Source organism: Cavia porcellus, unplaced genomic scaffold (genome assembly GCF_034190915.1).
Source record: "Cavia porcellus strain 051 isolate PalLab524CR breed Dunkin Hartley unplaced genomic scaffold, mCavPor4.1 scaffold_2, whole genome shotgun sequence".
NCBI classification, from domain to species: domain Eukaryota; kingdom Metazoa; phylum Chordata; class Mammalia; order Rodentia; family Caviidae; genus Cavia; species Cavia porcellus.
Window position 1 is genome coordinate 50,486,657 of NW_026947485.1, and position 27,340 is coordinate 50,513,996.

General features: G+C 35.7%; 1 protein-coding gene and 1 pseudogene across 8 annotated transcripts in view; one reads left to right on the plus strand and one right to left on the minus strand.

The window, feature by feature from the left end:
* Positions 1-27,340, minus strand: part of St7 (suppression of tumorigenicity 7) — a 276,254-nt gene that overhangs the window by 164,108 nt on the left and 84,806 nt on the right. The window contains exon 2 of one of the 8 annotated variants that reach the window (XM_063241780.1): positions 3,691-3,713. The exons of 6 other annotated variants lie outside the window; for them this stretch is intronic. Coding sequence is in view for 1 of the 2 variants with exons in the window: in XM_063241776.1 (XP_063097846.1) it covers position 590 (1 nt within the window). In the remaining variant the exon portion in view is untranslated. Of the gene's footprint in view, positions 1-589; positions 609-3,690; positions 3,714-27,340 lie in introns of those variants that run through there. One more of the 8 variants, XM_063241776.1, reaches the window with a different exon arrangement.
* Positions 21,943-22,835, plus strand: LOC111758396 (dnaJ homolog subfamily A member 1-like; annotated as a pseudogene).

The following is a 27,340-nucleotide window of genomic DNA, read 5'->3' on the forward strand; positions in this document are numbered from 1 at the left end:
AAAAGTCTGAGATATGTTTCTAACTGATGCTTAGAAGCTAAAAAAGTATGAATTTTTGATTGCTTAACAAGTTCTTGTATAAAGCTAATTAAGACCAGATACTGTTCTACATATTTCACAAATATTACTCCATGTAATCTTTGTAACTACCCTATGGAGTAACTACTACTATTGTGCCCATTTTACAGTTAGGCAAATAGGACAAAAATTAGAGGATTCATCCAAAATCTTACAGGTAGATTGTAGTAGAAACAGTCATAAACCTAAACAGTTGGGACCCAAAGTTTGTGCCCATAACCACTCATGTACTGCCTGTTATAATTAGGTGCCTCTTTTTAGGAATAGCAGTGACATGTTGCCAATATAGGTAGTTGTTATTCAATAATTGTGGGCCTTTCCAGAGACAGGTAGATGAAAGCAAAAGATGAAGAGAGTATCTGTTCATGGAGGATCTAAAGTGTTTGTATCACTCATCTGAACAGAATGCTGCTCAGCAAAGTTTATTTCTCTGAGATTGCATATTGTAATAAGAAAATGCTACTTGTATGAAAACCTACAAATAAGGTTATTAAAAATTTTGATTTCTTACTTTTACAGCTGAATTTCTTCTGCTTCTCCTCCAACCCCACCCATCTGATTCCAGTAAGCTGCTTGTTTCAGTCTTGCTCTGCAACCAAAGCCCAGCCTCTGAATGACTAAAACCCAGTCTGACAGCCTGCCTGGACTTCTGAGAACTGCGAGCCGACGACGGTTGCTCCTTCTTTCTTTATCTCACACTTGTGGTTTCTGTGTGCCTTTACTGTGCCTCATGACTGAACAATACCCTGGTCCTGACTGGATCTGATATACTTTATCTATGTTTGAAGCAGCACTAGCTGAAGTGGCCGAAATGCTTTCCCAATTCTGGCTAGGAACTGCTCTGCTAGAAAGAACTAGATCTTGCCTGGCCAGATCCCCAAGAAACAAGAAATCAAACAAGTTCAATATGTGTTAATTAAGATGCCGGCTCAATAGCCCAGAATAGATTGTCAGTGGTAGTTCTCAGTGGATCCCTGTCACTAAGTAAAGATGCAGTTTTACGTTTAGTTTTACAACCTGAACTCTTTCCAATAGAATTCGTTCAGAAAACAATAAAGAGTATATATAAGCAAAAAAAAAAGTTGTTTTAAGTAGAAAATGGCAGTGAGATAGACAAATATAAAAATGACTCCTATTTTTTAAATTAAACATTTATTACCAAGTGAATCATGACCACTTACCTTTTACTAGCTGAGCTGAAGAAAAAAATACTAATTTAACAATGATATAGGGGGCTGGGGATTTAGCTCAGTGGCATAAGCGCCTGCCTTGCAAGCAGGCAGTCGTGAGTTCGATCTCTGGTACCCAAAAAAAAAAACAAAAACAAAAAACAAAAAACAATGATATAGGGCATTTTCCAAACTACTTTTGTTTTTCCCTATATACGTAAGCAATTTAGAAGATATGGTAGAGAAAGATACCAACTGAGAGTGAGTGCTGAAAATGACTTCAGAAAGAGACCTTCAGGGTAAAAGAATATATAGATCTCACTCACTGATTCACAACACATTTCTTTTATAATACACAAATATGAACATGCTCTTCTCCCTATACCCAGCCCCTATGGCTATATCAAATAATCAGCTCCATAGGAAATACGAAGTTTAAAAAATTGCCCCCATTAAATGGGAATCATCTGTTCATGACATTAGTATGTATGCTCTTATTTTAAAACTAAGAGGATGTTAAATCACCGTAGTATTTTAAATAAATTGCAAAAGAGTATTATCCTCTTGAAAACCTTTCTTTACTCTCACAACACTGGGTTGTAGTTAATTAATGGATCAGTAATAATCAATGCCATACAATCAGAAGAATTTCTGGTTTTCCTGAAGTAAACAAAAAAGTACCAAAGAAAATGAAGTAGCACAGAGTTTGGTATGTTTTGCCTCTGACACCTGTCTCAACAGGCCAAAATGCTAATTAATGATACCTAAAGAATAACACCTTTCATGCAGTTTCCTCAATGATAATTTTTAAACATCTGATTACCAGATCCTTACCCAAAGGATGTTCTGATTGAGTTTCTGAACTCCCCAGCACTGAGCCACCCAGGCTGTTTACCCCGGTGTGCCATATAAGTATTATACTTTCTACATGTGCAATGAAAAAGGTTGGGAACCCTGGAATTAATCATTGTCAATCAAGTTATCTAGGTTCTACTTTGTCATAGTGCACGCGTCTTTGAAGACTCGCAGGTTTGGGATAGAAAAGACCTCAGGTTACCTCTACCTCTTTTCAAATGGGATCTCCCAGTATGAAATGTTAGTTCAACTGGGGGACAAGCAACTTGAGAAATAGTAGATTAAAACTCAGATGTTTGCAGTGCAGGATGCCTTAAAGGTCTGGGTATGTTGCATGCACTGTAACTGCAGGAGGAGGCTTTATAAAACATGTTTACTTGAAGATGTAACATTTAAAATATTGTTTTTAAAACTGTGAGAAAATGTACATAATATAAAATTTACCATCTTAATTTTTAAATATATAAGTGCAGAAGTAAAATACAGTCAGTGTTGTACAATCCAGAACGTTTTAATCTTGCATAATTAAAAGCTGTATATCCATTAAAAAACAACCTCATCATTTCCCTATCTTCTCAACCCTTAGCAACTAAGAATATATTTTGCAAGTAAAAATTCACCACACACATTTTGAAAATTTCTACTTTCTCTTTTATCATCCATCCTCTCATTTTACATATGAGAAAATGGGCCTGAAGATACTAAATCACTTATTCAACATCTATCTTTGTAGTATACTCATTAAAATTACTATAATCATATTAAGGAATGAAAAAAGTTTCCCAATATGTTCTGTAAGTTGCTCAAAATGGAAACAATCATTTAAAAAACACATAATTCTGCAGGGGAGGAAAAATAAGTTATGGTCCTTTGAAATCTTTTAGTTTTCCATTTATATGCTACTGTAAATATTTTAAACTTTAGAAATTACCAGGGTCTTTTAGATTATAAAATACATAGTAAATAACGTTCTTTTTCTGATTTTAGCTGTGCCAAAGGAACTGGCTTGAAGCAGGTGGCAATCTGAGAGTAAAATATAGCTGGATGAAGCCAGGGCCTCCTTGATTAGCATCACGTGCCAATGCAAGATCGGCTCTGGCTCCATTTGGCATTTCCTTTTAACCTGCTTCAAAAGATGCCTTCTCAGAATATCTGCATCAGTATGTTAATCCTGGCACTGAGTTCTGGGTATTCATTCTTTCCCAGCTGCTTTCTTTTTCACACCCTCTAAAATCATGGTTCCCTAAGCCAAAATGAAAAAGCAAAATGGCACATTAGTTAAATACACAGAGAATGAGCTCCATGTAAGATAAGAGGCATGTGCCATGAATATTAATGTACCCAACCAATCTTAATCATTACAATACACTTCCTGTGATAAAAGCACATACAATAGGAGCTGACGCTTATTACTCACTGCACAGAAAAGGCAACAGTTAACTTTGGTGAAGGTTTAGTAGTTCAAAAGAGGGCTTCATTTTTCTAAGTAATAACTGAATTCCCAACTTCTCAGGATTGCCAATTATTTCCAGAAGCACAGTGAAGTTCTCCAAATAAATTTAAATGTGCTTTAATTGAAGATACTAACATATGGAAGATGGATGATGGAGTCTGTGAGAAAGAAGATGAAAGAGTTTGTAAGAAAGTTAAAATCATTCTTGGTAGTTACCAATTAATTTGTAAGCAATTTTAACTATTCTTCAGTAAATTAGATAAAATAATAACAAAAGCATCTTAGTACTAGATCAGAAACACTGTCCACCCTGAGGCACAGGAAGAAAATACAAAAAAAAAGAAAAGAAAGAAAGAAAGAAGAAAAATAGTAAAAGGAAAAAAGATATTACTCATTACTTCAAATGTGCTATTATGGTGGGAAAGGTAATTTACCTAAACAAGACCAGTGTCCTAAACCAAATGCTACAACATATGGAGTACTTCTTATAGCAGAAATGTGATTTCCAAAGAGGATTAAACTATCAGATTTGACAAACTTTTCCATACAGAAAAACAAAAACAGCAAGAACAAAATTCTAATATACAAACATGAAAGAGACAATAAAGCAGCTTTAACAGCCTTAAGAAAATATAGCACTGGCTGTGTGTCATCTTAGGCAATATGATGACAATCAATATTTGTCTAACACCAAATGAAATGTCATTGTGTAGAATTTAAAAGCATTTAAGGGAAGTCTTCTTGTCAATGCAATTTAGGACAGGTAATACCGGAATTGCCTGTTTGGGGTATGACAAGGAAGGTCTCCTTGAGGAAAATTAAGCCAGGCTCCTCGGAGTACTCTTCTCATTCAGACCTAGACTTTCAGCCTTCCTTTTTCAGTTGTGTATCACCCAATTTTAGATGGAATCTGGTCAAAGCAGTTCAGACACAGACTCCCACTCTTGATATTTAAACATCCCCAATATTCTTCCGGGTGCTTTCTCATCATTCTTTAACAAGAATCCTGCCAAGTCCCTCTGAGTGATTTTTGATCATTGACCTCACCCCTCCAACACTTAACCCTTCTTTGGCTATAAATCCCTACTTTTTCTTATTGTATTCAAAACAGAGCCTGGTTCTTTACTACAGTTGATTTCTCCCTGTTGCAACAGTCTGGAATAAAATCTATTTTTACCTCTTTAAATACTATTCAGCCATGATTTTCTTAGTCATTGTGCCACACTGGAAAACAGTTTCATAGTTCTTCAAAAATGTTAAAAATAGAGTTATCACATGACCTAGCAGTTCAGTAGGGATATACTGAGTCAGGACTGAAAATATATGTTCACACACACACACACACACACACACAAAAAAAAAAAAAAAAAAACAAAAAAAAAAAACTTGTACAAAAATCTTCATAGTTACTTTCATAAAGCTAAAGACTATAAACAATTCAAATGTCCATTAGTTGAATGGGTACATAAAATATGATATACTCACAAAACAGAATTTAGTAATAAAAGGTGATGGAGCACTGATACATGCTACAGCATTGATAAGCACTGAAAACACTACGCCGTATGAAAGGAGTCAATCACAAAAGGCCGTATGTTCTATGACTCTATTTATATAAAATTTCAAGAATAAGAAAATCCACAGAGACAGAAAGTAGACTAGTGGTTTCTAGAGAATGTAGGAGAGGGAAATGGGAAATGAATGCTAATGGGTTTAAGGTTTCATTTTGTGGTGATGAAAAAGTTCTAAAATTAGAGGATGGTTGTGCAACTCCTTGAACACACTAAAAACTACTGAATTGCATGCTTTAAAAGGGTAGATTTTAAAGTATGTGAATTATATTTCAATAATGCTGTAGTAAAGAAAAAGTCAATACTATTTGTTGAATGCCTATTATATGCCAAACATAACAATATATGGACATGCCCTTTGTATTCTCAGATCAGCCTTATGGAGAAAAATCTGAGTTTAAAGCCTGGTTCACCTCTTGCTGGAAAGTATTTTACTATTGTGTCTACAAACAGGGTTCAAGGCAGGTGACTGGCATACTGGACTGACTTGCTGAATGCTATTAGCATGGGCAAATTATGAATGCCAGGAAAAAGAATATGAATAAAACAAAACAAAACAACTTAGATTGGAAAAGGAGACACAGTATTTTTTCAGGAAATGGCATTTCAACTGAAATTTGAAAGATCAGTTAGAAATAGAGCAAACACAAAGATGTGCAGACAAAAGAAAGACCAAATGCAAAGGTCCTGAGGCAAGGAAGAACTTGAGGCCTTCCAGGAGCTGTGATCCAAAGATACTGAGTAAGTGAGAGAATCAAGCAGGAGCCAGAAAGCATGGTCCTGTAAACCAAAATAAATAATTTTATTCCAAGTGCAGTGGAAAATCACCAAAAACCCTTAAGCAGCAGAATGACACAACCCAAATTAGATTTCAGGAAGATAACTGGCCAGTGAGAGGGGGAGAGCACACAGTCAGAGGGCTACTGCTGTGCTCCACAGGAATAACACTGATGGCTTAGTTACACATGGGATGGAGATCTCATAGCCCTGACAGACACACCAAAATAAACAGAAGGACTTGAGGCAGAATTCTTTTCTTTTCTGCTCTACAAATATAACCTTCTCTAGCCAGGACAGAAAAGCAAGTGTGAATTGGCAAAGAAAAAAGTGTACTTAGCCAGACTTGAAACAAAAAGCTCAAATTCTTAGCTCAAATTCCCAGCAAGCTACGGGATCCTGGCATATACTTTCTTACTGAATCTAAGTTCCCTGTAAACATAATTAGAACAACAAGTCTGCCTCACAGGGTTACCATGAGACTTACCTGATTTGATTTGTGTGAAAGTGATTGCAGATTTGCAGGCAATATGCTCTACATGTAATTTAAGAAATATATTCAAAATAAAAACAATCTATACTATGATTATTTTTTTCCCCTGTAAGGTCAAAGTGTATTTTATTTTCTTTTGTTTTAATGAATATATCTTAAGTTTCTTCAATAAACCTTGACTATAGAGAACACAGAAAGAATATATTCACTCCTGTTTCCATAGAAAATACTTGCTAGCAAATTCTGTTAAATAAAAATTAAAGGAGGCCATTGTTTTGGAGTAAACTACTACATTAGGTAGGCCTCAAAAGACCAGGTTAAAAATCAAATGGAATCTTAAGAGTTCCAGGCTATCAACTCAGCTAATTATCTGATCTTCCAAGGAATCAGGATGAGAGAAGTAAAGTCTGTTTCAAGCGCCTAATAATGGAGTTCCCTCTGTATGTGTAATCCTTACACTTGTGGGCTGGGGATTTAGCTCAGCAGCACAAGTGCCTGCCTGAGGTGCGCAAAGTTGTGAGTTCGATCCCCAGTACCAAAAAAAAAAAAAAAAAAAAAAAAAAAAAAAAAAAATCCTTACACATGCAAAGAAAAGGTAACCTGAAATTAACATCAGGTAATTTTTCCATTATTTGCTGGTCCTATCTTTAAGGAAAGGAACTGAAAAGCGCAATCCATTTTTTGTTTTGTTTTTTCATTTGTTTCTGCTTTCTTCAGTATTTGTAAAGCCAATCTCTTATTCTATTTCATGAAATGTTACCCAATTCTAGAATCAAAAACAAAACTAATTAAGATTATTAAATAAACTGTTCTCAATTTTTCCTTTGACACAGGGAAGATACTCTCACTCAGACACATCTCAGAAGCAAATGCTCTCAAAAGAAAGCTTTCCCTGGAAAAGTGCCAGAATAGGGAATGTATTAACCTGAAGAAAAACAGTAAGACTGTCTATGAGCCAGGTATGATGTTACAGGTCTGCAACCCCAGAACTTTGGGAGACTTAGGCAGGAGAACTATAAGTTCTATCTTAGCCCGGGCAACTCAGTGATACCCTGTTTCAAAATTTAAAAAAAGTGCTGGTGATGTCGCTCACAGTCCGAAGGTGTGGAATTCAAGCCCCTGAACTGGGGAGAAAAAAAATCTGCAAAGCAACTAAGATGAGGACTGATTTTAGATGATATATTCGCAAAGTAGATGACATGGTGAACAAACTTAAAATTTTGCTGAATTAACAAATGATAGACCAGTTCTACCTGCAAGCTGTAGCACTCTGATCACGCCACGGGTGAAGACATCACTGTACATACCAGAGCTATTATTTTCTCAAGCATGTTTGTAGTTACCACACACGAGAGACTTTTCTCAAGTTAATTAAACAGTCATTTTTTAAAAAAAGCAGATTCTTCTGAGGCTTTTCTGGAAGTCCCTCACAGAAGCCTATGGGAAAGGAATTTTTAATTACCTTGATATTTCACTAAATTTTTGCTTTTTACATTAATTAAATCACATTTCTTATCAATGCCTTTCAAAAACATTCAAAGTGCAAATATATATATTTCCTAATATATTGAATAGATTAATGAAAAAAGGAAAAAAGCCTCTCATATATATTATACTATATAACTTAATGTTTGTCTTAAACAGAAAATGGTAGTTACACTTTGTGCTGTTTAACAAAATACTATATAAAAATCAAAAGTAGCAAAATAGAAACTACCTTTAATTAAATGGCATATGACACTGTCATTAGCTATCCTGTAATTATTGAAGAAATATGAGAAAACCTATTTCTCTAAATAGATATTTAACGGTCTCAAAATTATATTTCAAATCTCATTAAAAAACACTGATACACATTAATTAATAAGATTGAATTTGCCAGGAACTGCTATAAATAGCACACATTGGCATTAAATCACATCCCTTAAGAAAAGGCGACCCTGGAGGATAACTGCGCCACAGGCCTTTCAAAGTGAGCGCTTTTTTTTTTCTTTTTCACACTTGTATGCCTCCAGCCCATTTGTTAATGTTTCTACTGTTCCTTGCTAAATCATTAAGTTGCCCAGGCTATACTGCAACTTTCAATCCTCCTGCCTCAGCTTGCTAAATTGATGACAGCTGTGCCCCATCTCACCCACCAACTGTGCCAGATACGTGTTTTTAAAAATACAGCTTTCTTGATAGAAAATTAAATAAGTAAATTATGTTTCTAAAAGGAGAGGAAAAAACTGAGAAAACACTAAATGGAATTATATACAAATGTAAACAAAAGTCTTCCTCTAAGACCTACCAATTGAAAGAATGAAAACAAAAGCTTTATTATTCTGAGAACTTTAGTTTTTGTCCTTGGCTTAAAGGAAAAAAAAATTATATTTTACAATTCACATGAAATCATCAGTTCATCTGCCATATAAAATAACTTTACCACTCAGATTTCTTTCTAATTCTATTCTATGTAGGACCTGTAAAGAGAACAGAATTGGAATATAAAAACAAAAACAAACCCTTAAGATTCAGTTTCCAGATGTTTCTGATATGTATGTATGTATGTATGTATTTTTGCTGAAGTTTGAACTCAGGGCCTCCCCTACAACAAAAACTATACTATCCTGAAAAAGGAGATAGAAGAGAACATCAGAAAATGGGAAGATATTCCATGTCCCTGGGTAGGCAAAGCCAATACTGTCAAAAAAGGCATGCTTCCAAAAATGACATGCACATGGACACCAATCAAACTACCATCAGCATTCCTTGCAGAGCTAGAGAAAATAATCCTGAAATTCATATGAAACCAGAAGAGACCCACCCAGAATAGAGAAAGCAATCATGGACCACAAGAACAAAGGAGGAGGCATCACATTACTAGACTTCAAGTTATATTACAAAGCCACAATGATAAAAACAGCCAAAACCAGACATATTCATCAACAGAACAGAAAAAAAGTTACAGAAACAAACAGACACATCAACAAAGAGGCCAAAAATGTACACTGGAGCAAAGATAACCTCTTTAAGAATCAACAAATGGCAATATATCAAATTAAAAAGCTTTTGTGCAGCAAAGGAAATTATGAACAGAATAAAGAGACAGCCTATAGAATGAGAAAAAAATTTTGACAGCTATTTCTCGGACTAATATCTAGAATATACAAAGAACTCAAAAAAAATTAGACACCACCAAAATAAAAGACCCAATCAAAAAATGGGCAACCGAAATGAACAAACAACAACAAGAAAAAATACAAGTGGCCAATAAATACAAGAAAAAATGGTCAACATCACTAATTGCATTAGAGAAATGCAATTAAAACAATACAGATTCCATCTCTCTCTAGAAAGAATGACTATCATCAAGGAATCTGGCAAGGTCATGGAGGGAAAAGAATCCTTCCACATTGGTGGTGGGAATGTAAATTAATATGAACACTACAAAAATCAGAATGGAGATTCCTCAAACACTAAAACTAGAAATTCCATTTGACCCAGTTATTCTACTCCTAGGTATTTTCTCAAAAGAGTTAAAGATACTACATTATAGTGATGTGTGCATGCCCATGTTTACAGCAGCACAATTCATAATAGCTAAATCTTGGAAACAGCCAATATGTATACCACGAGATACCACGCTGCTATAAATCAGGATAAACTGGAGTCCCTTGTAGGAAAATGGATATATAAAATTCAGACCATAATATGAAGTGAAATAAATCAGACACACAAGTTTAACTGTCGCATGGTTTCTTTTATTTGAGAAACCCAAAATGTAAATAAATAGCAAAATAAAAGATAAGAGGGCCAAGTATGGTGCCACACACCTGTAATCCTAGCACTTGGGAAGCTGAGTCAGGAGGATCACTGCAAGTTTGAGACTAGCCTGGACTACAAAGTGAGTTCATGGCCAGCCTGAACTGTGTAGTGAAATCCTGTCTCAAAATGGCAAAAAGAGAGAGAGAGAGAGAGAGAGAGAGAGAGAGAGAGAGAGAGAGAGAGAGAGAGAGAGACATTGATCATTTGCAAAGGTAAGGGATCAAGAAATGGAAAGAGGTGCGAAGAAGGGGCAGGAAAGATGATACAAACTATGATGTGGTATGTACATGTATCAGCTCTCCATGAGAAAGGGAATCATTATGTTCTGGAAGCATTCACTAATAAAAATACAAATTCAAAATAAATATATTAATTTATTATATAGTAAAAGAAACTGACACGTAATTTCAAAATTCTACTCAGTTTTCTGACACACTGTAATCCTTTTTTGGATAAAATATATTTATTTTGTTAAGGGCTTATATACTGTCCAATCTATTGAGAGATGGAATTATTTTTCCACTGATCTATGTTTACAATTTTTCATCATCATTATCCATTGTTCCTCTTTTTTAGAAAGAGCTGATTTTTCCATTACATTGTTTCAAATTCCTCCAAATGCCCACAATGATTTTGAGTAAAATTTTGTTATATTTGTAAAGCCACTTTAAAAGTATTTATAAATTAACTGCACATACATAGAAAGAATTATTTCTCTTTATGATATTTTTTTACTTTCTTTCAAAGTATGAGAGCTTTACTCAGGCATACATCTTCAGACTATTGGGGGCTGGGGATTTAGCTCAGCAGCCTAAGCACCTGCCTTGCAAGCAGACAATCGTGAGTTCGATCCCTGGTATTGATTTAAAAAAAAAAAAAAAATCTTCAGACTATTTTGTGTAAAAACTCTACTTCTATTCCCAAGCCCAGGCTTTTTTAAATTGAACATACTTGAAGACCCATCGTCTCTTCTCACTACAAATAGGCTCATGGAAAGGTGCAAAGGTTTCCAGACTCAGCTGGAATCAGATACGAGGTAGAAATAAATTAGTTTCAGCCCCACAAATAGAAGCTTTGCCCTTATACAGTGGTTTTGTGGTCCTGGGTTACCGGTCTCTGCATCTCCTGCTTTAACAAACTCTGCAGCTTTCCAGCCTGTTTTGAAACGCATTATCCATGGACGCTTGTTCTTTAACCAGCCAGTGTCTAGACCCAACCTCGGGCAGGCCTGTTCTCACTGTCCTCCCACTGCACTACTCTGACCTTCACACTAAACTATTCCAGCGCACTTCAATCAACTGCTTACACTAGCAAATGGTTGTGAGATTTCAAAGTAAAATCTTAACACTTAAATTCTAAAGACTGACTGAAGCCTAAGACCCAAATATGTTGAAATATAACTAAAAATTAGTTGGTATATAAGAATTTGAATATACAGAGTAAGATTTCCGGGGTTAGCCGCACAACTTCTGTAAAATATGTCTGAAAGATGACATAATTCTCAGTTTCAGGGTAAACTGAGATAGATATGTCTACAAATAGCAAGGACTTCATATGTATATAAACATATACTAGAAATCCTGCAACATTATATTATAGTCAAATATAAAACATCCCCCAAACTGTCATGTGGAAAGTGACTGGATCATGGGAGCACTACAGCTGACTTAAGAGGTGGGGCCTGATAGGAGGTGACATCAAAGGGTGCATTTTTTCCCTATCTCCTCTTTGCTCCCTCTGCTTACTGGGCACAAAGTGATGACAAGCTGTTCTCTACCAGGTCCTTCCATGATGTTGTTTCTGCCTTTAAGCCGGGTGATCGAGGTCAGAAAACATGAACCAAGATAAACCTCTCCTAGGATCTTTAAATTGTGAGTGTCAGGTAGTGTCCTAATTACTTTTCTCATTGCTTAGACAAAATACTTGATACCCAAAGTTAAAAGATGACAGATTTATTTGGTTCATAGTTTGTCGAGGTTTCAGAATATAGTTGAATGGCACCAAGACAGGGTAGTATGGCAGAGCGGCATTGCATAAGACAAATAGTTCATGGCAGGAAGAAGACAACAAACAACAAGCACCATTTTGTCCCTCATATCTTTTCCAGGCTTCCCATGTGTAGTATGCACACCCTTAATCCTAGCATCACATCCTTGGTCTCACCATCAAACCCCTAGAACCAGTCATCTCTGAAAATACTCACTTAAGAATTGTATAAGGCTTTGGGGAGACCTAAAGATACAAAGCAAACATTCCACACCTGGCCTTCCAAAAACTCATGCACATTTCTTTATGTAAAAAGCATTTAGTCCATCTCTGAGAGTTGACAAAGTCCTAAAAGTTTCAGCATTGTTGAAAAGTGCAAGTCCAAAGTCTCCTCTGAAATTTAAAGCAAATTCTTAACTACAAATATCTGTACAAATGAAAAGAGAGTTAAACACTTCCAGCATACAATGGTTCAAATAGACATTTCCATTCCAAAAGGCATCAAAAAGGAGATAGAAAGGATGAGATCAAATCAAGTCCAAAATCTAGCACGATGTACATTAAGTCCCAAAGTTCTACGTTTAGCATCTGGGGCAATCTGGAGCAAGATTTGAACCCCAAAGGGCTTGTGTGACCCCACCCTACATCACTGCTATTTGTGGTAGCTTCCATGGCTTTTCCTTTGGGCTAGCTCTGCTCCCTAGGAGGGAGTTTTCCTCAGAGAGTCCACATTCCTGGATTCTCCAAACTCCTGGAGTCTCCACTGCATTTTTGGCTTCACACTGAGGGACACATTCCCTGGTCCCCCAAGTGTTCTTTTGAACTCTGAGTGGAAGCCTTTCTGGCTCTATGAGTCTCACACTCTGCATGCACGTAAAACTAGCACCATGTAGCCAGGCTTTCTCCTCTCCTGTTTGTAAAAGTCAGGTGCCTATGAATCTAATCCCAAGGAACAAGTTCTCTAGGCCACAGCCATTCTAGAACATGGAGTTCTGATGTGGCTTCTCAAAGTAAAGTCTTTCACTTTTGCAATTTTGAAGCCAGAAAGAGCAGAATTCTGTTGTTTCTTGTGATATCGTTTTCCATTATTCTCCTCTGAAATACTTTTTATTACTAATGTTTCAGGGACAATTTCTCCTCTATTCCACCTTTGCAGGCCTCAACTTTACTGATGCTTTCTTTCTGGGCAAATTCAAAACATTTTAAAACACTCTGCTGGACTCTTTGTTCTTGATTCTCAACATCCATTTGGCTAAAAGCCCCCAACAGTAGTCATGACACAGCCTCAACATTAGACTGTCTTGATATTTCTTCTGTCAGACTAGCCCACTGCCCTTAACCTCTGTCTCAGGCAAAGTCTCTGGATGTGAGCAAAATGCAGAAGTTTGCACCAAGGCATTACACACACTGTTTAGAATCCAAAGCCAATACTGTTTCCAAAAGAAACCTCCTGAATCTGGTCTTTATGGGCAGCAGTTTTACCAGCATCCCGGTCTTCTGAGCTCTGACCAGAATTTCCCATCAAGCATAGTTTAAGGTACTGCACAAGAAGCCTCCAGCTGCCATCTCCAAATCTTCATGCCCAATTACCCACCCCTTTAAACCCAGCATCACATCTTCAATCCACATTCACATAACCTATCTAGCCACCTTCGAAACTCCCCACCTATGAGTACACAAGGCTTTGGAGGAACTTCTAGGTAGAAGCCATATAATGAATTTCTAATATTCTATAGCACAGTAGGGTAACCAAGGCTGATGACAATTAACTACATATTTCAAAAGAGCTAATCAGGAAGATTTTGAACATTCCCAACACAAAGAAATGGTAAGTGCTTGAGGCAATAGACATAGCAATTACCCTGTCCCGATCATAGTAAATTGCACACATATTAAAATTTAACAATGTATCCCATAAATATGTTCAATTATACAGTTAAAATATATTTAGAAAAATTAATGAAATTATTCTATTTGAACACTGGTCACAAATAGATCAGGATGATACCATTCCATGGGTCATCAACTTGAGCTGTGTGGTTAGGATTATTCACACAATTCCTCTGTACCTGTTTATTCAAGCAAGTACATATATTTCACAGATGTCACAGAGGATTAAATCCAATCTATTTAGTATAATAAATTATTTTTATTAATTGAGTCATTACTAGCTGAGTACTAATTGCTATTATTCAGTTAAAAACATATCTTTTAAAATTTCTAAAACTGGGGCTGGGGATTTAGCTCAGTGGCATAAGAACCTGCCTTGCAAGCAGATGGTCGTGAGTTCGATCCCTGGTACCGATTTAAAAAAAAAAATTTCTAAGGCCATTCATCTAATAAGCAAAGTATAATAAGATAAGTTAAACAGTGAAAGACAGATTTAAGTATGTTTTTAAAAGTTTTAAACTGGCCATAATTTAAAGTCATAAATTTTAAAGACTCTATCTTTCAAATCATTAGAGAAAGAATAGGGAATCAATGAGAAGTCAATCTGTAGTGTTGTAGCACTCAAATAGCTAAGCATCTCTTCTATCCTCATCATCTCAGATCCTGAGAACAGGATCAAAGCTGAGACCTCACCATCTGTCACGAGAATCCTCCCACAGGGTTATAGTACAAAGTGTAAAAGAATCCCTGGTAAATACCCAAAGACTCTTTCGATTTGCACTTTATTTTATTTTACCACAATTAATCTCATAAAAAACAAGGGAGTAAAAAATACATCCATCAGTAATACATGGAAACTCTTCTTAATCGGCCCAGTATTTCCATCTCAGCTGGTCTATTAAGTTGGAACAAAAAGTCTTACTGCCATGTTGAATATAAACAAAGACAAATACTACAAGAAACTAGAAATTTACTCAAATATGAACACCAATAGCACCTAATATTTTTTCAATAAATAACTTCCCATAATGAAGTGAAGAAATTGGAACCTTAAAAAGGTAAATATAGCATATTTGTTGAAGCACAGGACATTTGTGACAATGATTTGAATGCAAATTCTGGTTCACCAAAGGTAAGCTGTGTGATTAGGATTACTCACTCAATTCCCCTGTACCTTAGTTTCTTCACATGAAAACTGGGGAATAACAACAATACCTATATTTTGCAGAGGATTATATCAATCAAATTTACTCCTCAGAATCATAAAGTACTCTTTAATACCTTGAGTAATATTGGTTGAATGTTCACTGCTACCTTTCATGGTTACAAGTAGCACTACTAAATGTCCAAAGCCATCTCTAACTAACAAGTGAAATGAAAATGCTAATTCAGGCCAAGTGAATGCAGGTCTGGATTTCCTTGTACCACGTGAGGACTAAACACAACATCTAACATTCCTAATTCATCTGCTTTTCCTTATACCTAAGTCTGTAATCTTCATCTTTGCATAAAAATATCAGGAAATGGATCTACTGCTAAAATGCAAATTTGTTTGCTGCATTCCACCGACATGTCCATCAGAGTTCAATAACAAACATCCATCAAAAATACTGGTTATGCCATTAAAATGTTTACATAAAACTTAAGAAGTGAAAGTGTTTTGTTCACACATGAGGACATATTTGTCAAATTTTTAAAAAACACAAAATATGCTACAGTATCCCACACTGCAAACATAGCATATTTATAATACAGAGTATGATAAAGGAATGACCAGCTAAAGGCAAAAATCCACTTATATTCTAAGTCTGTAGTGCGCTTTCCAGGAGGCAAACATGACAAGAATAAATGTTACCTTCTGAGCAGACTGCCAGCCCTACACTCCACATTTAGCAAAGGGCATGCATTCTGTCCCAGGCAAGGCAGTGGAGAAGGATTATAATGTACTTGCACTGCAGCAGCAAAGGTCCAGCTTAACATTTCCAAGAACGAAAAGGGCCAGTGGAAACTCACAGCTTACTGAGCCAGTCCTTCGTTTTCCTATGTTCTTTTGCCTTGTTCTTTTGCAGCACATTCTTAAAGGAGTATATGCACAAGTTTGAAAAATATGTACAGTGCTCTGAATGTGTGGGAAAGCTAATTAAGGTTATAATTATCTAGAACTCTGCCTTGGTACATCATTCAGATAACAATCTAACTCTTCTGTCATGTTGTGAATTCTTAGCACAAGCAATAAGGATAACTATCTTACCCTTGTGCTAAATAAACAATTGCAGCTTGGTTGGATGGGAGCGATCTGCCTAAATCTAAAGGACTGGTACAAAGGAGGGCTCAGATGAGGATGAAACAGTGCCAACCTGGAGGGGCAGGAAACAGAGGCTACAGAACTGCACACACAATATAAAGTATCACACTAATTAGATTTTAAAGATTGGAAGAAAATATTACTTCTTAACACTGGGATTACAACTTTCTGTACTCTCCAATTTATCTATAATAAAGACTTACTTCAAGAAAAATGATTTATTATTAAAAGAATTAGATTTAACGAGAATTATTCTCCCAAGAAAGTAACTACCATTGTCAGGCCAAAGGTTGCAAAGCTGTACCTCTAAAGTTCCTTTTATTTGTTCAAACAAAACAGCCAAAAGCAGAGTACTACATCAGTCAATCTATAAATAGGGTACAAGTATTGACAGAACAGATCTTGGAAGAACAATAACCTTCCTACCTAAACAAAAACCTTCTAAAAGGATAGTGATATCAGGTATAATTATATTATAGCTCTTTAAATTGCACCACAGTGGTAAATGATCGAGTATGTGTGTGTGTGTGTGTGTGTGTGTGTGTGTGTGTGTGTGTGTGTGTGTGTGTGAAGCTTTCCTTTTATATCTTACTTGTGAAATATTCTGGGAAACCAGATTAGAATCACAAGGCCTTGGACACTAACCCTTTTACTTGAAGATACTGCATAAATTATTGATAACAGAGACTGCACTGTATTCAAAGAGGCTGCAGCAGATGAAAAGCTTTTATTTTGGTAAAAAGCAAGAGAATGGGAATAAAAACATGTGGGTGGATAGACTCTGCTAAGAGCTGCCAGCCCTCAAATTTCCTTTGGCCTCTATCTAGCTCCTTCCAATAATTTCCTGTATCAGTCAATAACACTCCCAACTATCCAGTTCCTGGACTAGAAATTTGGTAGTCATCTTTGATTTCTCTGTTTCCTTTATTCCCCACATCCAATAAGATCCTCGGGTTCCATCATCCAAATATATTCTGAACTCATCATCATCTCCTTCTCCTCACAACCACCCTACTCTAAGTCATAATCATTTCTTATCTTACCAAGAGTCTCCTTACTGGTCTCCTGCTTCTATTCCTGCTCTGTTCCCTCCAGTACACTTTGCATTGAAGATGAAGTTTTATAACCCTACAGCCACTTCCTCCACACTCAGAATAAACCCTCAGATTGTATGCCATGGTATATCATGTGGCCCTTCCCTATCTTTTCAAACTTCCTCACCATTTTAGCCATACTGACCTCCTCTCTGAGGGAGCCATAGTCAATCACTCTTTCTCTTCAGAGCCTCTACACAGGTTGGGCTCTGCCTAAAAATCTCTGTTTTCACAAAGCTGGCATCCTAGAATATGGTATGTCCTCAGAAAGGCTCAGAAAGGCTCCCAAGGCCTCAGAAAGGCTTTCTCAGACCTCGTTACCAATACTGAAAGAAGAATTATCTTTAACTTTTAAAATCTATTTAACTAACTAATACATATGATACATATTTGTTATCAATTTTACCCATTTTTATAAGCTCTGTGAGCACACACAATTCCCAACAGCATAATGTTTTAAAGAACTGAAGCATACTATGTTTTATATGTAATTAATGGCACTTCTATGACTGATAATAATGAGAGCAGGACAAAAAATAAATTGCCTACTTCTAAGTGACTTTCTAAAATCATTGCTTATTTCTCATTTGATTTCTCAGTATGCCTTCTTAGGCCAATTTCTAGAATAAAAATTTGGCATGGAGATTTACACCCATGAAAAATAATCCCAGCCTCCAACACCTAATACTAAACTGGCTGACTTACCTCAAGTGTCACAGACTTCATATTATGTCTACCTGATCCAAATCCCTTACTGCCAACCTAGAAAGTTCTCTGACACTACAGAGTATAAACTGACAGATACTAAAGTAATGTAAAATTGTGCTGCAGATGGATACACACATTTGCATGTTACTAAATTTCCCTCAAGGATTCTCAACATAATTCTGGTATATAGACTACATATCACAAGAACCTCTAGACAGAGTCTGGCTGAGACTCACTTTTTGTAGTTAGAAGTTCTAAATAGTAAAACTGCTCCCAACCCTACACTTGATCCTTTATCCTGATAAACAACATTAAGATTATCACTGTTTGTCTTAGCAATTGTTCTGATAAAGTACACAACTCTCAAGTTTCAACTGCTTCACCAACAATAATACCTCTACTAAATCCTTTTCATTTAAATGTTTAAAATTTTCAACTTATTACTTCAAATAGAGCTCTATGTAAGAAAAAACTGAGTAGCAGAAATCTTCTAAAGAATAAAACAAGATAACACAAAACTCAAATGGTTTGCTTCATTTCAATGGCTCACATCCTTGAGATGGTAACTAGAAATACTAGCTCCTCCAGAAAGTCTGTGAAAATGATACGTATTTACTTAATGTTTAATGCGTTGCAGGTTTTTTACATGTATTGTCATTAAATCTTCTTGGCTACACTGTTAGGCAGGTACCAAGCATTTTCTCTACTTTGTATTTGCAGAAAGGGCTCAGGGAGGTACGGAACTTGGCAAAGTTAAACCTAAAGTAGGAAGCTGGGCAGGGACCTAAAGCTGATAAATTGACGTATTTAATAACTACTCTATGGCAACAATTACATGACTGCCTTATCCACAAAGTATTTCTGAAGTGCACCTAGACTTTTCTCAGTTTATACCTGTTATTCTCCAATTTTCAAATTTAAAATCCCTACATTTCAACTGTCCATTACAGCTAAAATCATGTTTAAGTCACTAAGGAACTCCTTAGTGTTTATTTATTTTACTTAGTATATGTACATTGCAGGTCTCATCCTAGGCACTAGTAAAGCAGAAAAGAAAGGAAAACACCACATTCATGGTAGACTACCTAAAACATAGCACATGGGATGATAAGTAGCACTTCAAGAAGTAATGTGCAGAGACAACAAACTCTCCAAGAAAAGGTACAAAATACTTTACAGAAGCAACACGAGCTAGGACTCAAATGACAAGCAAAAGGAAAAAAGGGAAGAAAAGGCATGTCAAAGAGGAACAGTACTTACTTGGCAAGGTGTGAAATTGCAAGCATATGGCCTTTTAGGTGAAGAAGCTGGGGTTGGCAGCGCCCCAGAGAAGTGAAAACCCAATGCTCACCAAAAAGACTAAGTACAGATTAGGAAGGGTCTTAAAAGCCATGGTAAGAAAATGAGATATACCCAACAGGTGGGGAGCCCATTTTTCAAAAACAAGTATGGTACAGCTTTGAAAAAAATACTGATAGATATGGGTTTAACTCTTCCTTATGTCATTCACAGGAACTCTCATTTTCAGCAAGGTGCCTAAACTCCCTGAACCAGTTTTTTCACGTTAGACACACACAACATATTTTTCGGGGGTTGCTGTAAGCTATAAATAAATTCACTCTATCCATATGAAATAGCTGGTACAAGGCAACTGCTCAACATATACTGCCTCCTTTTACCACTGAAAATTAGAAATTTTAAAAGGGTAGACTCAACTAAAAACTTTCCAAGTCACGGATGGCCCCTATCTCCCTCACTCTTATTATAGAAGCTGATACGAATCTGTGAATAAATTCATTAGTTCCACAGATTTTACTGGTCAGCAACATTTCCCTCCCTCTTACTCTCTTCTTCTTGTCTAATAATAGTCTCTCTTCTTTCATGTAATCTTCTTACATTGCATATATTAGGGAAAACATATGATACTTGTCTGAGTCAGGCTTATTTCACTTAACATGATGATTCCTAGTTTTATTCATTTTCCTGCAAATAACAAACTTTCATTCTGTATAGCTGGAAACTATGCTATTGCACATACTGTATCACACTTACTCTTCTACTCATCCACTGACAGGCACCTAAGCTGGATTCATATCTTGGCTACTGTGAATTTTTATGCAATAAACATGGGTATGCAGGTAACTATAACAGACTAACTTTAATTCCTTCAGATATACACCAAGGAGTCACAAGGTATAGCAGGTCATATGGCAGTTCTATTTCTAGTTTTCTGAGGGACCTCCATATTGATCTCCATGGCTTCTTTTTCCCAGGTCTTTGCCAATATTTATTGCTTTTTGTATTCTTGATAGTCATTCCTACTTCGATGAGATAGAATCTCAATGGAGTTTTGATTTGCATCCCTAATAGCTATAGATATTCAGTATGCTTGCATATGTTTATCAACCATTTGCTCGTTTCAGAAATTTGTGTTCAAATTTGGTATTGGGTTTTTCAGTTCTTCACATATTTTAGATGCTAATACTCTGTCAGAAGTGTAGCTAGAAAAACTTTCTTCCACTCTTTAGACTATCAGTTGTTTCTCTTGTGATCTGGAAACTTTTTAAATTTGATAAGTTTCATTTGTTGCTGTTCAATGTTGTTGAAATTTGATTCACGAGTCTCTGCCTGTGCCTACACCTTTAAGTGTTACTCCCATGTTTTCTAGCAATTTCAAGTACTTTGATCCATTCCAAAGTGATTTTTGTATAGAACAAAAGACACAGACCTAGTTTCAGTGTTCTACATATAGATATCCAGTCTTCCTAGCACCATTCGCTAAGTCTACCTTTCCCAAAATATGTTTTTGGTTCCTTTGTTGAGAATCAGGTGACTACAGTTGTGTGGGTTTTTTTAGTTTTCCTCTGTGACCTCTACTTTGTTCCATTAGTCTTTGTGCCTATTTTTGTGCTACTACAATGCTAAATGTTACTATGACTTTGTAATATAATTTCAAATTAGGTATTAAGATACCTAGTTATTTTGCTGAAGACTTCTTTGAGTATTCTGGGACTTTTCTGTCTTTGTAAGAACTTGAGATGGCTTTTTCTGGTTCTGTGAAGAATGTCATTTTTATGGTGATTAAATTGAATCTGTAGATCACTTTTGGTAATGTGGTCATTTTAACCATAATAATTCTACCAATCAATAAACATGGGAGGTCTTTACATCTTCTAGAGTCTTCAATTTCTTTCTTCAGTTTAATTTTCATTACAAATATTTTTTCACCTTGGTTAGGTTGTTTCCTAGGTTTATGTTCAGTTACTGAGAATGGTATCATTTTCCTGACTTCTTTTTCAGCTGATTCATTGTAATGTATAGGAAAAACTATTTAAAAACATAACATTATGTATTCGGAGACTGGTTTTCTATTCTTCTCAAAATCTCTTTGACCTTCAAAAATGCAAATATAATTAAGTTTTTGTAGAAAAACTATTATTTTCATCTTAAAGTATTAATATGCAATTACGATTTCTGCAACTAAAGGCAAAAATGTCATTTTCTTCCTCACAGTGGTATGGCAGTGTTATTTTGCAAGCAAGAGTTTAAAAATTAATAATACTAACAAAATCTGAAAAAACCAAATGAATATTAATGAAATATTCTGAGGGACTTTAATAAATAGCAACATCCATGTACTATGATACCATAGAAAACTCATTCCTCATCCTGGGAGATGCCACTGGGCTCCCTTAAGATCTATGACAAGCCTTAGGAGGAAGAAGAATACAGAAAGGAGGTTAAAATGCACATCAACTCTCAGTTACCTTATAAGATTTGCATTGTATAATGGTGCACCAAGAAAACTAGTTCTGTAAAAAAACATAATTTGTGCCAAATAAGAAGACCAACGTGGTAAGAAAAGAGCCTTAGTGAACTATCCCAACTGCCTTGCTACTGGAATGCAAGTAAAAATTCATCAGAGAGGACCTGGAATGGTCCAGCAAATTCAGGCTGTGTGCATGGAGTGCCAGGGCTATGGAGACCATATCAGTCCTAAAGATAAATGTAAATGCTGCAGTGAAAGGAAGATAGGAAGAAGATTCCAGAAGTTCATACTGTCAAAGACATAAAAGAAGTCCAGAAGGTAACAATCCATGGTAAAGGAGACCAAGAACAGGAGCTGGAGATACTGTCATTGTGTTAGATCAGAAGGGCCATGCTGTTTTTACTCAATGAGGAAAAGACCTTTTTCACATGTGTATTATACAACTGTTTGAAGCATCATGTAGCTTCTGAGGGCCAAAATCCACTCTTGACAACCAAACCACAGTCATCACCTCTCAGCTAAGGCACTGTCAAGTATGGAGGTATCCAGTGTGTGCTTAATGAAAGCATGCCAACGTATTGCAGACAACATGGAAAGGGTTGCCTACCTATCCAGTTTACGGTAAACTTTCCTGATAATGGTTTTCTCTCTCCTAATAAACTCTCTTTGCTGACAAAACTCAGCGGAAAAGAAGGAAGTAGAAAAAACTGATGAACATATCAAATAGAACTGTTAGATTCTGATACAAATCAGGAAAGACAGAGAAACCCATGACGATGATGAACTTCATCCTAGAGGTGATGTTCAGTCAGACCTCTTAACAACAGTAAATAACACTGCTGCTGTCATTTTATGCGCAGTAGTCAATACAGAAGGATGATAACCATCTTGGATTCATTAATTGCTACTGTTTTCTTTAATATTCAATTATAATAATGTTTTAAAAGTTAAATGAAGAACAAATTCAAATATAAAAGTACCACCTTTACCCTGTAACTACAATGACTTCAATATTCAAGATGAAGTTTAATACCTGGCACCTGTTAGGCCATACCTTGGAACTGATTTCAGATGCATGCAGGGACAAGCTTAGACTGAACTGCCAGGTGTATATGTCAACTTCAGGTTGTGACCCCTCATGGCTGAGCTATGGATTAAAACTGCATTTTACTAGTATTCAGAAAAAAGAAACAATTTGTAGAGAAGTGTTTGGCTGTCTAAATTATTTGCATTAAGTGGTATTCATTGTGATGGTTATGCATTTGTTGGGTCAACTATTCCTTGAAGGTAGGATAATATATAATTTAACCTGTGGTATAAGTGATAGAAATCCTACTTTTCTAAAAAAGGGCTTTATCACAACATGCTTCTTCTTAAGAACTTGCATTATTAGAATTGCATTTCCTTCCATTGTGCCATCTTTTAAATAAACACACACATTTATCAGTTCTGGTTATATTCTTTTTCCTTTTTCTTTAGATCATGACGAGTCCTACAGCAGTGATTTCCAGAGCTGGGTAACTTTGAAATTAAATGAAGAGACTATACATAGAAAGGTAATTTGTATGTGTAGTATTGGAAGGTGTTCGTCAGGTAGGATACAGGCTTACTTTGACTTATTTTACTTATGCTCCAAAGTTACTAATTTAATGCTGATAGTAAAACAAATTATGAAGAATGGCTTTACTTATATGTTTAAAAGTCATCATATTCACACTTAAATCTGGATAGCAAAATTTAAGCAACCTTGAAATACATGAATGTCTCTTTAAATACTGATTACAAAGGAAGAAATGTGAGGTAAAGCAGGCACTGTCACACATTATTGCTGATAATGTCTTAGCAAAGACTCTTGGGAGAAAATGGCCTAATGGAGACTCAAAGACCTGAAAAGTGCTACGTGATTTTTCCTGCTCATGAAAGGAGCATCTTATTTGGTGTTGCAAAGTCAACTTATACATAAATCTTATGCTCCTTCTAAAGACAAGTGGAGTATTTCCAAAACAAAAGAAAAACTGCATGCAAAAATCATTCTCTAACTAAATATTATGTTTCTGGCTGGTCCAAGTGCAGTGGTGGTTAAATATTGTGTTTCTATGTTCATCTATATAGCAAATAGGGAAAAAGACAAAGTTGGAAGTCACAAGGCTTCCTCCCTCTCCTCCATCATGACTGCTCATTCATCTTACAGAACAGGACATGGCAGAGCGCTCATGTCTACTCTCATCACTGCAAAAGGAACCACAAGATTTCTAAGACCAGATCAGCCAGACAATTGAAGAATCCCTTCTGGAAATTACACCACAATGCTAATTATTATTAATAGAGGATAAGATAAAGTGACATTCTTTCTAGTCTACATTATAATGTCTTTTACTTTTCTCTTTATTGTAACTCAAAATCAAAGTAAGATCTAGCCCAGGTATGCACTACTAGCTAGCATAAGCTAGGTTTTTTTCCTGAAGCATCATTTAGCTGTATTCTGAAAAATTAAAATCTATAAACTGATCTGTAACTCCACTTATGCAAATATATTTGTATTCATTCACAAAGACTTACAATAGCCAACATTGAAAACAATGTAATAGTCTACTGACAGAGTACCATTTAAATATATTGTAGTACAGTCATAAAGAGGATTACGCTGAAGCTTAAAAGAATAAAATCAGACTAAATGACAGTCTCTGTATTTTAAACATATAATTTAAAAAGCAAAACTGCAAAGAATATAAGAGTATTATTACAAACTTACATTTAGGTAAAATTAAAGGAACAGAAAATATGTAATACAGTTATTTATTATGGAAGAATATTTCTGGAAAATTACATGAGGTCTCTACATTCTTGTACCGATCTTTATCCATCAGCTCACCAGTTTTGTACATCATTCTAATCTCTTAAATTTGAGTGCCTTTTCAGTCTAAATGGCATCATGAAATCTTTCTTTCATCAGCTTGAATCAGCACTCCTCAGGAGGCTTCTGTGGTAGCACTCTGCACTAAAGGCGTAAGACAAAAATCCAATGCTGCGTGTTTTTAAATAAACCAGAAGGTCACAGACAAATGCCAAGTTCCCCAAAATTATTAGCATAAAATACTATTGTCAAGGGAGAAGGCTGCCTCACAAAATGTGGCGCAGGCCCTTGCTCAGGGCGCCTGTCTACGCTACTTCCCTGGCAGCTGTTCAGAGGAGAGCTGTTCACTCCACTCATATTGTCTGTTTGTACAGCCAGAATGCTGGGGCCAACCAGTAACATATAAGCTGGGATAAAAAGAAGGAAATGCTTCATGAAGCAACATTCTCTGTTTTGTAAGAGTATTTGGGGGGAGGGTTTAGGCTGAAGTATGGGGGAAAAATCAAACACCACTATCACACGTATCCATACCCTAGGAAAGGATGTGAACCTGAGCTCAGATTGGGAGATTTAAGCAACTGAAGCTTTTCCACCAATGCAGGGCATTCTCTTATTACACAATAGTAACTATTTCAAGACACAAAACCTGCAGCCAAACTAAGAGGTATATAAATATTATACATAGTTGCTCCAGGAACAAGCAGTTGCCTTCTAAATTGTACTGACCCTGCTTCCTCTCTGTTCAACAGGGTTCTCTGAGAAGCCAGTTTAAAAGAAAGTGCCATTTGGGTACCCAGTGATTGGACAGAAAAGAGTAAGTACAGAGCCCAGGATGTCTGATATTCAGCCTTATTACTATCAATTCTCAAAAGTAAACAGAAGTTCAGTCAACTATATGAGTAAAATCCAGAGTATCAACCAATGTCACTGATTCATGACAAATATTGCATACTCCCTAGTTCCAGACATGATGCTTAAAAAAATGGAGATTTTTTAATATTAAAAAGCCTAAAGAAAGGGACTTTATATAATCAACTTACTCACACAATACAAATGATAAAATATTCTAGGTCATTAGAGCTCATATCCAATCATCTGTATGTGATTTGTTGACCTACAGAGCAGCTCACTGTTAGGGAGGTATAGTTTAACAGTATGAAAGGCAAAACAGACATTTTAGTGCTTTAGGAGCTGCAAGTTTAATAAAGCAAAGGAAAGTGAAATCTTAACATGTGGAATGAGTGTCCAAGCAGTACTATATAATTCCCAGGGAGAGTATTAAACAGCAAGTAATTACTTCATTTGTCAACCTAGGACTTTCACAAATATATTCTAGGTGAATAAAAAAAACTAGTATATTAGGCCTATAATGTTGCACCTTAAGAAGATTCCAAAGTGAATTATGAAGTAGGTGTAAAGCTATAGACATCTCAAGAATTCTCAATTATCTAGTCTTTTATATTAATCAGCAGCAAATCTTTATTGATTCATATTAGATCTTAAGCTAATGAATTCTTTGAGGACTATTTTATAAAGAACTTATTTAAAACAAAAAATGACTAACCATTATTATTTGAAGCTACAAATTAGAATACATTCAATGTCAAAGAAAAGAAATTAAGTATAAACATAATTCAGTTTTATCTACTTAAAATATCAGATTGAAAAATGCTAAAATATTCATTTAAAAATGTCCTTATGTTGGCCATAGTAGAAAAAAAATGGAGATTTTTTAATATTAAAAAGCCTAAAGAAAGGGACTTTATATAATCAACTTACTCTGAAAAGACCTGACAACTATGAACTGATGGATTCAATTAAAATTCTAACTGTGTATTTTAACTTAAGCAAATTAAATGTACCAAATAAAATTTGATTTGCAGATGAAGTGCTTTAAAAAAAAAAAAAAAGTCTGTGCCCTCCAAAGAAAACCCACTAAAAATAGAAAATGTTGCTTTCATTCATTTGAAAGTTTACTGACAAAAGAAATCAATGAACAATTTCAGGAAACAAAGGCAAGACATATCTGTGTATCCCTGTGTTATTGTTCCATTCTAACACAACACACAGCTGGCGTTATACAGACTCTAACTTCCTTAACAAGAAAAGCTGGGAAAAGTTAATTTAACATTAAAAACAAATGAACTATAGCTAGATGTGTGGCTGACAACTTTCCAGAAGGTAAAGACCCAAGAATTCAGAGACCTTCATATTTTATATCTAAAAATAAAAGCAGCCAACCGATTTTCTACATGCAATATACTGCATACACTAATCTTTGCTTAGTAAAAGTCTGAAGGGAAACTTGGCGTGTTGCAAGATCAGAGTAAAAGCTTTTCATAATCTATACACATTAGAAAGAGTAGCAATGCTGCCGGTTATTTCCTCTTATACTGGCAAACCAAAATATCTCTGATACATGCTAGTATAAAAAAACAAACAAAAACCATTTCTCTCCATACATAGTGATAATTCTATCTGCCCCAATTAAAAATCAAGATGTTTATCAAATTCCTCAAAGGAGAAAATGA